Source organism: Budorcas taxicolor, chromosome 8, assembly GCF_023091745.1.
Source record: "Budorcas taxicolor isolate Tak-1 chromosome 8, Takin1.1, whole genome shotgun sequence".
NCBI classification, from domain to species: domain Eukaryota; kingdom Metazoa; phylum Chordata; class Mammalia; order Artiodactyla; family Bovidae; genus Budorcas; species Budorcas taxicolor.
The window spans coordinates 105,760,416-105,776,749 of NC_068917.1; the positions used below are offsets into that span (position 1 = coordinate 105,760,416).

Sequence of the window (16,334 nt, forward strand, 5' to 3'; positions counted from 1 at the left end):
TTTCTCATGAACATCTATTGGCTACTTTGGGGTTCTCCCACTCTCAGAGGCAGATATTATTCCATTGCTTCCTGGTTTTCTCCCATGCAAATGTTGACACCATGCAAGCTGGGTCCACACCTGCTTATACTTGGGAGGTTCATGAAGATCTTTTTTCAATTGGTTTTAGTGTAAGTATTATCTATAAGTTTGTCTATTTTATCTAGTTTCTCTGTTTCTATAGATCTCTGAAGAGATTCAAGAGCTATGCTGCAAAAAAAAAAAAAAAAAGAGCTATGCTGCAGCCACTTCCTTCTCTACAATAACTTGCTACATAAATACTCCTTGAACAGAGAGCATCTCCTGTATTACTAGTTTTTATTTTATTTGTGAATGCCTACATAAGACAATATAGTTAATTTTTCATTTTAAATACCTCTATAATTTCCCCTTTAAAAGCATAACAAATTCACAGTTGTTGTTTTCTAATTTAAAAAAACCAAGTTACTTCACTGGGTAGGGACTGAGGGTATTTGTTTTTATCCACATCCATTAACTCAATCACCATAAACTGAGTCACAAGCACACTGCTAATGAAAAGATGTGCCAGAGGAAATGTAAAAAGCACAGCCTACTAGAAATCTGGCCAGATTATGGCTTGGAGACTAGGACCCACAATCCACGACAAAGCTGTCAAAAGTGACAGGTAAGACTTGGAGCAGGGGTCTGCAAACACTGTATGTAAAGGGCCAAACAGTGAATATTTTGGACTACAAGCTGCACAGTATTTGCTGCAAGGATTCAACTCTAAATATCCTAACAGCACCCTCAGTGTCAGCACTGTGCCTAGCACATAAAAGACACTCAATACTTCCCTCTTTCATCCAACAAAAATTTAATATAACGTCTCTTACCACTTGTTCTGCTCTGGGCTATTCCTTTCATTTACTCATTCACTTGTCTGTTTTGGCCACACTGGGCCTTCATTGCTATACCTGGGCTTTTTCTAGTTGCAGTGAGTGGGGACTGCTCTCTAGCTGCGGCGTACGGGCTCCTCACAGGTACCTTGCGGTGGCTTCTCTTGTTGCGGAGCACGGGCTGCAGGCACGCAGGCTTCAGCAGCTGCAGCACACAGGCTCAGTAGCTGCGGTGCAGGGGCTTAGTTGCTCTGCCACATGTGGGATCTTCCCAGACCTGGGATCGAACTCGTGTCCCTCACATTGGCAAGCGGACTCTTATTCATCACTGGACCACCAGGGACGTTCCTGGGCTGTGTCTATCAGTCCCTCACTCCTCTTCAGACTCTTACACAAATACAGCAAAGTGTAGAGGAGGGCAGAAAAGTTTTGGAGTAAGTCAGATCAGAGTTCAAATTTCAGTTCTGTCACTTACTGGTTTTGACCTTAACTATGCCCCCAAACCTCTCTGAGCCTCTAAAATGGTGGCAGTCTCACCTACTTCACAGAATTGTTAAATCAGACAATCCAGGTAAAGCACCTGAGGCCAGACATGTGGCAGGCATTTAAAAAATATTAGACTCTTCTTCTCTCTTTTTATTCAACAAATGTTCATTCCTTATTTCTTGTGTTCATCATGATGAAAGGTACAGGTGATATAGCATTGAGCATCACTGTCTAGTTGGGAAAAATTCACTGTTAGCATATATCTAACCTATCCAGGTGAAGGATGTGAAAGGCAGCTAGCTCTTCCTTCTTGTCAAAACACTGGACAGTGCCTACTTTGAGTGCCTCGGGCAGAGTTTTGGAGAGTGGTTTCCACCTGGAGCAGAAGGGCTTACCTGTGACCTTCCTCCATCAGATTCCAAACATAAGCATACCACCTAGCCACCAGAAAGAATCTGAGAGCTCAGAGCAGTCTGTGCCTCACTGGTGGTGAGCCTGGCTAAGCCGATCAAGGATGGGTGACCTAGCATGACACCTTTGGAAGGTTGTTTAATGTTCCAACTAGCCTGTCGGAGATCAATCCTAACCTCTTAACTTACCGGTTGGTGCTGTTCCCTGGCCTTTCTTGGGTTGCTTTGGAGCTGTGTACTGGAAGAACTCATTTCCATGGCCAGCAGCTGCCTGATCCAGTCCAAAAAGAGAGGCCAATCTGGTACTGTTGCAGAAAAGGAAAACGACCTTTCATTTGACACATTTCAAACCTGGGATTATTACAAATGCTGCTCATGCTCCACCCTTGAACAAATCCCTCCTCGACTATATATCCCACCACTCGATATCAGAAGCAGCAGCTAAGTATCTTTGAAATCAAGATTGTATTTCTGATCTGGGCAGCACCGAATGGCCTTGCCCCTCCACAGGACTCTGGTCAAGGCGTCTCTTTTTTCTGGGCCTCCGTTTCTTCATCTGTAAATTAAAGGGATTAGCCCAGGTATCCTCTTCAAACTGTACATTCTTACCTTTAGCAAGTCATAGTTTCCTAGTTTTTACTAGTTTATTACACTGAAGTAAAGTTATATTACAGGGAATTCCTGCTGGTACAGTGGTTAGGGCTCTGAGCTTTCAAAAAAAAAAAGGAAGAAAAATAATATTGTCACCTTTAAAAAAAAACTGTATTATAAGCTTACTCCATCAAACATAATCCCAACTATGATTCCATCCCTCATGGCAGAATGATTCTTTTATGATGAATCTTTATAAGATTCATTATGATGAATCTTATGCCCCAGCTATTCCACTGAAACTGCTCTTACTAAAGTCACCAACAATCTCTTTGTTAATGAACAGTTTGTTTGTCTTTATCTTATTTGGCTTTCATCCTGCCTTTTTACACTGTCAACTAATTTGTTCTTCTTTAAACAAACTCTTCTCTTGACTTCTGTGGGGATATCTGCAAGGGTGGGAAGAGGGGCTGGCCCAAATAAGAGGTCAACAAATGTTAATGGGATCCCTCGCTTATTGTCTTTCCATCTCTCTGGCTCATTTAATTCCTTGTTCTCTTCTACCACTGTCCAACCTTTAAGCATCCATGCTCCAAGATTTATTCTCTCCTTTGGCAATCTAATTTATTTACCTTGATATCAGTGCTATCCAAATGCTGATGATGCTCAAATCAGTATTTCTAGCACAAAATTTCTTCTGAATGTCAGACAACACAGATATCCCACAGGGAAGACAAATGCAACATGTCCAAACCAAAGCTTGTATTTTCCAGTGTCCACTGCCCCATAAAACCTGTATTTACTCTTGTGCTTCTTCTCCCTGAATGACATTTTGTGTCAGGGTCCTCAAGACCACCTTCAGGCTCAGTGATTTGCTAGAAGGACTCGCTGGGCTTAACACATAGTTATAGCATAATATATATAATATTATACTCAGGGCTAGGATCTATTAAAACAAAAGGATACACAGCAAAATGAGCAAAGGGAAAAGGTGCACTGGAGCAAAGTCCAAAGGAAACCAGGAACAAACTTCCAAGAGTCCTCTCCCAATGGATACAGGACATGTTAAATTCCTCCACCAATAAGTTGTAATAACGTCTGAGTGTGGTCTGTCAGGAAAGCTCACTAGACATTCAGTGCCCAAGGTTTTTTATTGTGGGCTAGTCACACAGGTGCTTCCTTGTGGCTCAGCGATAAAGAATCTGCCTGCTAACACAAGAGACAGAGGTTTGATCCCTAGGTTGGGAAGATGCCCTGGAGAAGGAAATGACAACCCACTCCAGTATTCTTGTCTGGGAAATTCCAAGGCCAGAGGAGCCTGGTGGGCTACAGTCCAAGGGGTTGTAAAGGCTGGACACAACTTAGCGACTAGAGAGCAACAGTCACATAGAAACCTTCTAACATGTACCAAAATTCTTGACTCTCAGTGTTGGCAATTATGAATAAAGCTGCTAGAAACATTAAAAAAAAAAAAAATCTAGACTCCCAGAAGACAGTTCAGTTCAGTTCAGTTGCTCAGTCATGTCTGACTCTTTGCAACGCCATGAATCACAGCACGCCAGGCTTCCCTGTCCATCACCAACTCCCGGAGTCTACCCAAACCCATGTCCATCAAGTTGGTGATCCCATCCAGCCATCTCATCCTCTTTCGTCCCCTTCTCCTCCTGCCCCTAATCCTTCCCAGCATTAGGGTCTTTTCCAATGAGTCAACTCTTCGCATGAGGTGGCCAAAGTATTGGAGTTTCAGCTTCAACATCAGTCCTTCCAATGAACACCCAGGACTGACTGCCTTTAGGATGGACTGCTTGGATCTTCTTGCAGTCCAAGGGACACTCAAGAAGAAAGACAAGGTTCAGTATAAACCATATCATTTGCACAAACAGTTGAGGCACAGTGAGCTGCTCTTATCATTTGTGGAAAGCTTTATATCACTGTGGCAAACTGTGGCTGTCAATCAAGTTCCCATCTGCCAGCAAAGGGTCAACCTTGTAAGCAGGACTTTCTAAGGATAACAGTCTCAGGTTCAAATGCAGGCTACTGTTACACAGTGGAACTTTTAATTTCTCATATAAGGTACAATCTTTACAATCTCCAGTCTTTGGATATGCTATTCTCTCTGTCTGAAACATTCTTCCCCTGGAAGCTGCTCCTTAATCTCAAAGACTAGGTTAGCTGATCTTCCTACAGGTTCCCAGAGAACTCTGTACTTCATTCATTCAAGAAATATGCACCATACCCTATGTTAAGTGCTACATATACACCAGTGAGCAAAACTGGGTTCTGTTTTCAAGCAACTTGTATACTGTAACAAGGGAATTAGATACACACTATATAACTGTAACCTATAACATGAGATATATAGCAAGTGGCTGTTATATGGAGTATAACATATAGATCACACTATGGAGTAAACATAGAGATTAGTAAAAGTTATTCAGCTGTTTATCATCTAACATGGTAATCGATTATTGATTATGATCACTTCTTGACTGTATGGGTTTCCTAGGTGGCTCAGTGGTAAAGAATCCTCCTGCATTGCAAGAGAGGGAAATGGCTACTCACTCCAGTATTCTTGCCTGGGAAATCCCAGGGACAGAGAAGCCTGGTGGGCTATAGTCCTTGGGGTTGCAAAAGAGTCCAACATAACTTAGCGACTAAACTATATTTTCCCTGTGGTCTGGTATGTAACAGGCTCAATAAGTGACTCAAAGTCTTATTTAGCTCTGAGCGCCACTTCTCCAAAGCCATCTTTAGTTTAGGTAAAGTAAATATTGAAGCTTCCCAACAACTTTTTTTGGCTATTTCCCATAGATAATTTTAATGTATAACACATACTAGATTTTACAAAATAAATTTAATATGATATTAATACCTTGTTTTCTCAAGGTAGTGAGTATACTGTGAGTTTCCTGTAAATAGGACCAGCAATGCCTACTTTAATGGACTAAGAGGTTTCAATGAGATTACAAACATAGACAGCAGTGCTGGCCTACTCCACATTAAGATATCAACAAATGCTAATGAAGTTTCAAGAAGACCAAGAGATCTCCTTTTACCTAGGGCAATCAGAGCAGGTTCCCTAAAAGAATTTTAAGATCCTAGGAGAGTTGAGCAATGCCTTTAACTTTGTGAAAAATTTGCAAAGCTTAAAACCTTGTTAAGATTAACAGATTATGCACAAATCGTGAATGTCCTTGTTAGCTTCAGTAAACTATGAGTACTGACTTTACTGTTTTAATTTTGCAGATTTCTTTTCAACAGAAAGACAAGAGTATTATAGGTAAACTATGCTCCATAGATGCCCTAAAGGCCAGCCAACTGATGACTGCAGGTCAATCCAAAAGTCAGGTCAACCCAATTATCTTTCAGATTAAAGCTATTTTCTATTAATTTTTAAAATGAACTCTACACAGACCAGGGGCACAGGTTTTTTTTCTAAATGATTACATTTTCTACTTCTAAAGTGTTCTCAAATGTACATTGACATCAACACTGAAGTTGCTCAGTCGTGTCCAACTCTTTGCTACCCCATGGACTGTAGCCCAGGCTCCTCCGTCCATGGAATTTTCCAGGCAAGAGTACTGGAGTGGGTTGCCATTTCCTTCTCCAGGAGATCTTCCCAACCCAGGGATTGAACCTGGGTCTCCCGCATTGTAGGCAGACGCTGTACCGTCTGAGCCACCAGGGAAGTCCCAAATGTACATATCCCCCTAATTACTTCAGCAAGAGTGAGTTTGCTAACTCTGGACTTCAGTCTCTAAGTTTATAATTCATAGGAAAAGTCATTACAGCATTAATCACATTTAAAAAGTAAATGCCAATGCATTTAGGTATCAAAGTCCTTATCTAACCTTAGTTTTATATTCCTTTTCTTTTCTCATTCAAAACAGAAATATACACATGTAGGATATATCAATATATTTTAACAAATGGGGATTCTTTTTGTTGTTAAAGTACTTCTTTTCCAAACTGTTGTATCAAACATTTACTTCTATTATAATAAGAAGGCATATGGGTAGTCAGGCATATGAAATCTGCTTGCCTGATTTCAAATGCAGGTTCTTCTACTTTTTAGCTGTTTGACCATGAACAAGCTACCTCTCTGAGCATTATTTGCAAAATGAGATTAATAGTAAAAACTGCCTCAGAGAGTAGTAGAGAGAAATTAAATACAATATTGCATATGTCATACTTCGTATAGTACCTGGCACAGAGTAAGTACACAATATGTTTTATACACAGGTGTACACATCCTATTACCTTAAAAATGTCAATTCAACTCAGATACCCCTAGAAGGAAGAAAGCATGCTTGATCAATGAACAAGCTGACCTGGAACTATGAACTGATATCAGCATAAATACAAAGCTACAAGATGGGGAGAAGTCTCAAAGATCACTGAGAACAACCCCATTATTTAATAGACTGGGGTGTGGAGAGCCAAGGATGGGAAGTGAGGGACTTCAAAGTCACATTCCTAACTGGGGGCAGAAACAACTTCAGAATCAAGGCATTTCCATATCTTTTATACAACTTAAAAATGCTTTCTGATGATCAGTTCTAAATTTCCTTTTTCTACCTCTACAATGGGGATTTATCATTACTATGCTAATCAGACTTGTCTACATATAACTTTTACATAATCTAAAACACAAGTATATATTACTGGCCCCCTAAAAATGCTTTTTGATTATTATTACTGGACTGTTGCATTCCATTACTAAACTGGAAGTTTTCCAGTGGCAGCAACTGTGCCTTATTCCTATCTTTGTCAGCTGAAGCCAAGTACCATACACCTGGTAGACATTCACATATTTCTTCATTTCAGTCTCAAAGCGGAGAAAGGGCCAAGACCCCCCAAAAAAGCATCCTGATTATTACTTTATTACTTCTAGGTTAACCATGGACCAAGAGGACTGAAAAATCGGAACACAAATTATTAATCATCTAGACAGCCATCCTAGGCACCAATACTCTCACTTCTTTTAGGCTTGACTATCTTAAATAGAATCAAGGAAGTCACACATTTAAGTCATGCATGCATGCGCTAGTTGCTCAGTCATGTCTGACTCTTTGCAACCTCACGGACTGCAGCCCGCCAGGCTTCTCTGCCCATGGGATTCTCCAAACAAGAATACTGGAGTGGATTGCCATTCCCTTCTCCAGAGGGTCTTCCCGACCCAGGGACCGAACCCTGATCTCCTTCATTGCAGATAGATTCTTTACCCTTTGAGCTATAGGGAAGTCAAGATACCATCAACTACAAACTGGCTCTAGCAAAGAGTATTGCCAGAGACAACAACAAGGGCATTTGCCGCTGCCTCTGCGGAGATTGAACCCTGTGCTGCTGCAGCTGTTGACCTTTAACAGCTCCTGAGGGAGTTCAGGGTGGAGTGAGGCACTCTGTGCTCCAGGATATCTGGTGGGACAGGTCTTCAGAGAGTTGGGTATTTTTAGGAACTGATTTCATGATCCCATGAAATGGGATTGTGCGGGTAACAATAAACTGTGGAAAATTCTGAAAGAGATGGGAATACCAGACCACCTAACCTGCCTCTTGAGAAACCTATATGCAGGTCAGGAAGCAACAGTTAGAACTGGACATGGAACAACAGACTGGTTCCAAATAGGAAAAGGAGTCCGTCAAGGCTGTATATTGTCACCCTGCTTATTTAACTTCTATGCAGAGTACATCATGAGAAACGCTGGACTGGAAGAAGCACAAGCTGGAATCAAGATTGCCGGGAGAAATATCAATAACCTCAGATATGCAGATGATACCACCCTTATGACAGAAAGTGAAGAGGAACTGAAAAGCCTCTTGATGAAAGTGAAAGTGGAGAGTGAAAAAGTTGGCTTAAAGCTCAACATTCAGAAGACTAAGATCATGGCATCTGGTCCCATCACATCATGGGAAACAGATGGGGAAGCAGTGGAAACAGTGTCAGATTTTATTTTGGGGGGCTCCAAAATCACTGTAGATGGTGACTGCAGCCATGAAATTAAAAGAAGCTTACTCCTTAGAAGAAAAGTTATGACCAGCCTAGATAGCATATTGAAAAGCGGAGACATTACTTTGCCAACAAAGGTCCATCTAGTCAAGGCTATGGTTTTTTCAGTAGTCATGTATGGATGTGAGAGTTGGACTGTGAAGAAAGCTGAGCCCAGAAGAATTGATGCTTTTGAACTGTGGTGTTGGAAAAGACTCTTGAGAGTCCCTTGGACTGCAAGGAGATCCAACCAGTCCATTCTGAAGGAGATCAGCCCTGGGATTTCTTTGGAGGGAATGATTCTGAAGCTGAAACTCCAGTACTTTGGCCACCTCATGCAAAGAGTTGACTCACTGGAAAAAACTCTGATGCTGGGAGGTATTGGGGACAGGAAGAGAAGGGGACGACAGAGGATGAGATGGCTGGATGGCATCACTGACTCGATGGACATGAGTCTGAGTGAACTCCGGGAGTTGGTGATGGACAGGGAGGCCTGGCGTGCTGTGATTCATGGGGTCGCAAAGAGCCGGACACGACTGAGCGACTGAAGTGAACTGAAGGGCATACTAGTTGACTATCAACCTGTGCTTTCCAACTGATGTAGATCCTACTTCAGAGCCATCCCCTGGCCCAAACTAGAAACTTTCCAAGGACACTGCAATTGCGAATACATCCTGCCCCACTTGGAGTAATGCTTTGGGGTAATACAGAACCTTAGGAAGAAAGTCATTTGGCTTTCTAAGGTAGACACTGATAGTTGAGCTTTGTTCAGCTGGAACCCTGGGGGGGGCATAGCTGAGGTCAGCATTGTAGGGTGACCAACAGGTCTAATTCTGCGCAGAATACAAATTAAATGGATCTGGTCTTAGTTCCTGGTGGTTTCATTAATCATAATGGCTGACTCAATGATATATTCACAGGAAAATTTGCCAGAAGTCAGACAGTGTAGAAATGAGGGGTGGATATTCTTGGGAAGGTAGCCTTCAATAACATACCTATATATCTTGTAACAGTTTATATCCTGGACCATCTTTTCACACATATTCATGTGGCAAGACTGAGCAACTGAACTGAACTGAACTGATTTCATGATCCCAATCTTATCATCTCTTCATATCTAGAAAAGCACTAAATCCCTTCATGATGACATCAGATCCTTTCAACTATCAGAAAACCTCTTGTAAAGTAAGCTTGATTGCATTGAACTCCCCCTTCACCAAAATCTTATATGTTGACCTTCCCTGAGTGCCTCTTTTGAGCAGTCTCTCAGAGCTATCTGAGGTGCTGCCTCTCAGGCTGCAGTCCTCATTTTGCCCCAAATAAAACTTAACTCGCAACTCTCATGTTGTACATCTTTTTCAGTGGAGAATACTTACAAATTATAAGTAATATACAAGAGGGACTGAAAAGCAGCCACAGTGCTCACTGTCATGTGTTCTACTTCCTTACAGGGAACCAGAACAGGAACAGCTGAATCAGGAAATGCTGGTGAAACCTTCTGTATTCTCAACCTTAAACTCAAAAGTTCTCTGTATATCCTTGTTTCGAAGCCTTTTTTCATTCAATTAGCGGTTGCCTGTGTTTAGGGACGGAGTCTCATGCCTACAACTAGCTTCTCAAGACCTTGAAAAGCCTGGACAGGAAAGCAGCATCGCTGAGCCACCAAGAACTTATCTCAGGCCAGGAATGTGGGGAAGAGCACATGACTGTTATTATCTATTCAGGAATTTTCAGTCAGCAGTGTTTGTTGCACCAAAGTTGGAAGCCCAAAACTCTACTTAATATTCTAATTTAATAACCTATATGGGAAAAGAATCTGAACAACACTGCCAATCAACTATACTACAATATAAAATAAAAATTAAACTTCCCTCCAACACTTTCACCTAGTGAAGAATGTGAATCTAAAGCACACTTTGTAAACTTTCAAAAGGTACAGCCATTTGAAAAACAGGTTGTTAAGAAAAAAACATTCATCCAAATGGCTGACTACACAGTCAACAGCAACAGGCTGGATGCGTGGAAATATTAGTGAATGCTTTGGGTGCAGTAGGAAAAAAAGGAACCAAAGATTGCTTAACTCTAAAATAACTGAGCAACCAAAAGAACTCAAGATGAAACTAAGTGGATGCAGGCCATCCAAAGTGAGGGCAGGGGTGGAACAGAGCAGTGAGGATGAAAAGAGAACTTAGAATGGCTAATATAGAACTAGTCACTGTGTAAGTCAAAAGATCCTATTTAAGAGCAAAACAGAGCCAGCGCCATTTTAAGTCAACTGAACTCTCCACCAGGACTAGAAGCAATCTGAGAGCACACAGAGCAGCTTAATCATCTCTGTAACCTCTAAGCATTTAGTAGAATAAGGATTGTAGGATTGTATACTGGTGTTTTCCTCATTCCTGGGTACCTTCTTAAATGGTTAAACAGATGTTCAAAGAACGTGAAAGTCTCTCAGTCCCTGCACCGACTCTATATACTCCATTGGCTCAGACGGTAAAGTGTCTGTCTACAGTGTGACAGACCTGGGTTCGATCCCTGGGTTGGGAAGATTCCTTGGAGAAGGAAATGGCAACCCACTCCAGTACTCTTGCCTTGAAAATCCCATGGATGGAGGAGCTTGGTGCAGACTACTATCCATAGGGTCGCAAAGAGTCGGGCATGACTGAGCGACTTCACTTTCTTTCTATACAGTCCATGGAATTCTCCAGACCAGAAGTGGTTAAACAGATGTTCAAAGAAAGGCTCTGCAAACATCAGAATTTGGCAGTTCACAAGTCTGAAGGCAGTCAAGCTGTCTAAAGCTGTCTACCGACACATTACAAGAGAAAAGGTTAAAATGATTACTGGAAGAGACAAGGCCCTGACTCTTGAAAACCTGTGTGTGTGTGTGTGTGTGTGTGTGTGTGTACATATATACATAGACTGGGGACAGGGGACAGCAATTGCAGTTTCCTACATGGGCTCTAAGCTTTAGAGAGCAATTTCACAGTTATCATTCACTCAGCAGGCACCTTCTAGAGCAGTCACTATGTGCCAGGTACTGCGCTGAGCGCTGGACAGCAGGAACAGACTGAACAGTCCGTGTCCTATTAGGGCTTATAATCTAGTAGGTTCGGTGTGCAAGATAAAGGTAAACACACCTAGTTGTGGGGATAAGAAAGAGAAAGCAGTTTATTCTGCCTGGGGCTGTGGGAGAAGGGAAAGCACCGAAAAGGTGACATCCGAGCTAGGCCTTGAAGGATGGTGAAGCTGACCCACCAGGGCCAATTCTGATGGGTCAACGTCTTGTCCACGGAGCAGAGAAAGCCTCATATCGGCACTGGTGGACTCATAAAAATTCTTAGGTATTTTTATCAACAATCATACCCATTTCACAGCAGGAGAAACTATGACCCAGAAAACAAAAGTTCCAACCCTGTGGTCATACTGCGCTTCAGGGGAGATGTCAGGTCCAGAATCCGGGTGGACAGACTCAGCACAGTTTCAGTTCTGTCCAGATTCCGGGACCTGTACAGCACCGGAATGTGGCAAGGGTCTCGGGACCCGGAAGTTGGGAAGAGGTCTGAAAAGAGAGCGACCCCCTCCGACCGATCTGCCAGGCTCTCAGCCACGCCCTCTTGCCCTACGCTTCTGCACTCACCCGCCGCTAGGCGAGAGGAAGTCGGTATCGTCTTCGTCTCCAGCACCGAACATCGCGCCGCCTTTCGCCCCGCTTCGGGGAGGAAGTCGGAGCGTTTCCAGAGACTTTCAACGCCGACGCCGTAAAATGCCGCGGCGGCGTGCTGCTTTCCGGCAAGGCGAACTCTCTCATGGTTATTGGGCCAGGAGGAGACTAGGCTGTGGAGAAGGTGGAGCAAAGGCAAATGAGAGGACCTGGCGGGCGAGGCCTGATGAGTGACGTAAGCTTCTTCTGCCCTCAGAGGCGGTGAGAACGGCAGGCGCTCAGAAACTCTGGGCGGCGATTGGCCAGCGAGTCAGGGGGCGGGGTAGGGGCGGGAATCGACGCTTCGGTGGCGGTCTCGGACACGTCGCGAGGGTCAGAAGTGGAGGGGCTTCTGAAGAGTCCTGGAGGTGTGACGGATTAAGGATCGGAGAGAGAGGCACCGGTAGCGGGACTCGATCTGGAAAGGTAAGGCCTCTTCTGCTCCTCTCGCAACCCGGGCACGAACACAGTCCTTTCTTCTCCGGGACAGGGACCTCCACGCCACTCTGCTCCGCGAAAGGAGAAAGGGCCCGGGACCGGAGGTCTGGAGACCCGAGCTTTCGGCCCAGCCCCCATTGGGACATAACTGGAGTGACCTTGGGTCAGGGTGTTGCGTGCCTCCGTTTCCCTGTCTATAAAACGAGTCTGATCCCCCTGCTGCCTGTTCCCTGTGGCCGCCCTCGCTATTTGTTCAACGAGCTGTTTGTCCAGTGCTTCAGTGTGCTGGCTGGTCAAGAAGCTTTAAGACCTCAGAGGTCATCCAATTCAATCCCAGTCTCCTCGTAATCCCAGACTTCACAAATATGGAAAGACAGGAACTCAGCACTTGGATGACTAGTCCGAGGTCACACAGAGTAAAGGGCTGACTGAGGCTGGATCCCTGGTTTCTTGATTAGGGACTTAGCAAGCTGCCTTGGTCAACAAGAATGTTATCAACCCTTAAGTACTGTGTACTCTCACAGAGTGGGCATACCTCTGGAGAGAAGTTCCTTCCCTAGTGTCCACCTACGCAGGAGAGCTGGGAGCGGGTGATGGAGAGGAGGAAGTTTCAGAAGCTGAAGATCCCTGGCCCCAACCTTGGCCTGGATTTTGCTTAATCTTGTCACAAATCTAAGTCAACATCATTTGTTGTCGACTTCTCTCCAGTTTGCACCCTCTCTATCTGATACAAGCATTTCTTTGGTTAACCTGGTGTCTTTTTTGGAACAATTTATGGGTAGGCCTAACTTAGCCGAAGGAGGTGTGGATAAGCAGAATATGTCCCACCTTAGCTTCTTTACACAGATCTCAATCATATTAGGACAACACGTGTCCCTTACCTGAAAGTTTTAATCTGTTAACATGAGTACGGAGTGAAGTGGTTGGTAACTCCTTCCCAGAGATTTAATGCTTCTTAGCACTTAGCTTGTTCTGCTTTTATTCTAGTTTGTGTGCCTCTATTAAATGGTAAACTCAAGGACAGTGACAGTTTTATTCCTCCTGGTGTCTCCTGTGTCGCGGAGCACTGTGCCCTCTTGCCTGTAATGGGTTCTCGTTTACTCGTTTGTTAGACTGAGTATGTAATTCAGCCTTGTTTCCTTATTCCTTAATTTACCCTCTTAGCATATTTTTTCCCCATGTGACCCAGAGAGCCCAGCAATGGCTCTTGCCTTGTCTAAGTAGCTTCTAGAAAGATAAAAGTGCTGTACTAGCTGTGAACTGTCTGGGTAGCTTAGTCTCTTTTTTTCAGTTGAAGATGACTTTAATGTTGTTTAAAGCTCTAGGGGAGGGGGAAAATGAGGAACGGGATAGCTAGAAATATTATATGTAGGTCTAATTTTTGTTCGTAAAGTATTCCTCTGTTAAACGGAGGGATAGGACTGTTGTCTGCTTCCTGTGTTTATTTTACAGATTAAGATGGTTAAAGCCGCGAAGGCTGACAGTGTTAAAGCAGTGATGCAACTGGAGGCTAAGCACTGGAACAGGAATCCTTTGTGGTAGCTGTCTTTTGAATGTGAGCTTGGCTACTCTGGGTGCAGGGGAAGAATAATCTATATAAGTAACAGCTCTTTCCACCCCCTCTGCCTAGGACTGGTTATTGTCATTCCATCACTGCAGCATCTGAATAGTGCTTTTTACAAATGTTAAAGGGGACCAATGAGCACTTATCTTGTGTTCTTGAGTTGGGAGTGTTTTCTCAGTAAAGCATTTTTTTTTAAACCTTTTAATTTTGTATTGGGATATAGCTGATTAACAATGTCGTGATAGTTTTAGGTGAACATCAAATATCCAGGGTGTTTAAGTTACCTTTCTAGATAGGCAGGAACCCTAACTAAAATCTGGATCACAGATCAGCCTTCTTAGTGACGAGACACCACAAATACGCATGCCCGGTTTGCCCTTGTAGGACACAGCTGCTGGTTCTGATTGGCACTGGGAGAAAGGAGAAGACAGTGATGAGCCTTCCTCAGTCTTCCAGGCTTTTTTTTTTTTTTTTTAAGATTTATTTACTTTTTAAAAGTTTTTGGTTGTCCTGTGTCTTCATTGCTGCACACGGGCTTTCTCTGGTTGCGGAGAGCAGGGGCTTCTCTTGTTTCGAGCATGGGCTCTAGGTGTGTGGGCTTCAGTAGCTGGGGCTCATGGGCTCTACAGTGCGGGCTCAGTAGGCATGTGAGCTTAGTTGCTCCGTGGCATGTGGGATCCTCCCAGATCAGGGATCGAACCCACGTCCCCTGCATTGGCAGGCAGATTCTTAACCACTAGACCACCGGGGAAGCCCAGTCTTCCAGGCTTTGGGCTGCAGGATTGAGTGCACCTAAAAAAGCCACTGTCTTCCTGAAGTAGAATAGTGGACTAGGAATCAGGAAACTTGAATTCCCGTCCTGGCCCTCCTAACTCTCCCTGAGCTTGGGCCAGGCTCCCTAAAATCTACCAGACATCCATTAAATAGTACTGCTGGGGATACGAAGGTAAATAAGCACTACCTTGTCTCAAGTTTGAATAAAGCATTTTTGTTTGTTTTGCTTAAGTATATAGCTTTTAGATGTATTTGTGAAATGTATTGACCCACCCTGAAGATTAATCAGAAAGCATGAATTTTAACAGTTCCTTTAGAATTATCAACAATTTTGCTACAGAGATGACAGTGTTTATATACAGGTACTATATAATTCTATATAGTATATTAATCTGTTCTGGTGAATGATTTTAAAACTAATAGTTTAAAATTATAAGCAAGTTAGATCTTAAGTGTGGTGTTAGGATTATGAACTGAACGTAGGTTTGGGGTTGGAATTCCAAGTGGAAGTGAGGCAAGGCTTTCCAAGTTTAAGACGAGTTGCACTCTTCAGTTCAGTTCAGTGGCTCAGTCATGTCTGACTCTTTGCGACCCCATGAATCGCAGCACGCCAGGCCTCCCTGTCCATCACCAACTCCCAGAGTTCACTCAGACTCGCGTCCATCGAGTCAGTGATGCCATCCAGCCATCTCATCCTCGGTCGTCCCCTTCTCCTCCTGCCCCCAATACCTCCCAGCATCAGAGTCTTTTCCAATGAGTCAACTCTTCGCATCAGGTGGCCAAAGTACTGGAGTTTCAGCTTCAGAATCATCCCCTCTAAAGAACACCCAGGGCTGATCTCCTTCAGACTGGTTGGATCTCCTTGCAGCTCAGGGGACTCTCCAGAGTCTTCTCCAACACCACAGTTCAAAAGCATCAATTCTTCTGGGCTCAGCTTTCTTCACAGTCCAACTCTCACATCCATACGTGACCACTCTTAACTGATGCAATTAGGGCTAGTAATTGGCTAGCTGAAAAAAAAGTAAATTAAAGCAGAGAATGATACAGATATTAGTTACCCGTAGACCTTAAGCATTTTATATTTTAACTTAAAACATAAACATCTTTTGCCACTTTTTTAATAGAAGTCTTTTCTTGGAATGTGGGTCTCGGGGATCTGCAAACTACAGTGTAAGGGCAAAATCTTGTCTTGACCTGCTGCTTGTTTCTGTAATAAAGTTTTATTGGAACCCAGCCATGCTCACTTGTTTGAAAATGAAAGTGAAGTCACTCGGTTGTGTCCGACTCTTTGTGACCCCACGAACTGTAGCCTGTCAGGCTCCTCAGTCAGTGGAATTTTCCAGGCAAGAGTACTAGAGTGGGCTGCCATTTCCCCTGCTCGTCTTTACCTAGTCTTGCCTTAGCTTTCAGCTCGGTTTTCATAGACAACTTCTTGAGAGTCTGTATAGCATAGGAGTTAAATTCTTAAGCTCTGGAGCCAAAT

At 43.4% G+C, this 16,334-nt stretch overlaps 2 protein-coding genes across 3 annotated transcripts in view; one reads left to right on the forward strand and one right to left on the reverse strand.

Moving 5' to 3' along the window:
- The window catches only part of FKBP15 (FKBP prolyl isomerase family member 15), a 61,818-nt gene extending 49,709 nt beyond the window's left edge, over positions 1 to 12,109 (reverse strand). For both annotated transcript variants that reach the window (XM_052644597.1, XM_052644595.1), the window contains exons 1-2: positions 12,013 to 12,109; positions 1,982 to 2,097 (exon numbers count right to left, since the gene is read on the reverse strand). In XM_052644597.1, coding sequence (XP_052500557.1) covers positions 1,982 to 2,097; positions 12,013 to 12,065 — 169 coding nt within the window. In that variant the 5' untranslated portion in view covers positions 12,066 to 12,109. The remainder of the gene's footprint in view (positions 1 to 1,981; positions 2,098 to 12,012) is intronic.
- Positions 12,110 to 12,390: 281 nt separating this feature from the next.
- The window catches only part of SLC31A1 (solute carrier family 31 member 1), a 34,091-nt gene continuing 30,147 nt past the window's right edge, over positions 12,391 to 16,334 (forward strand). Inside the window, exon 1 of the mRNA XM_052644958.1 lies at positions 12,391 to 12,501. The gene's annotated coding sequence lies outside the window, so the exon portion shown is untranslated. The remainder of the gene's footprint in view (positions 12,502 to 16,334) is intronic.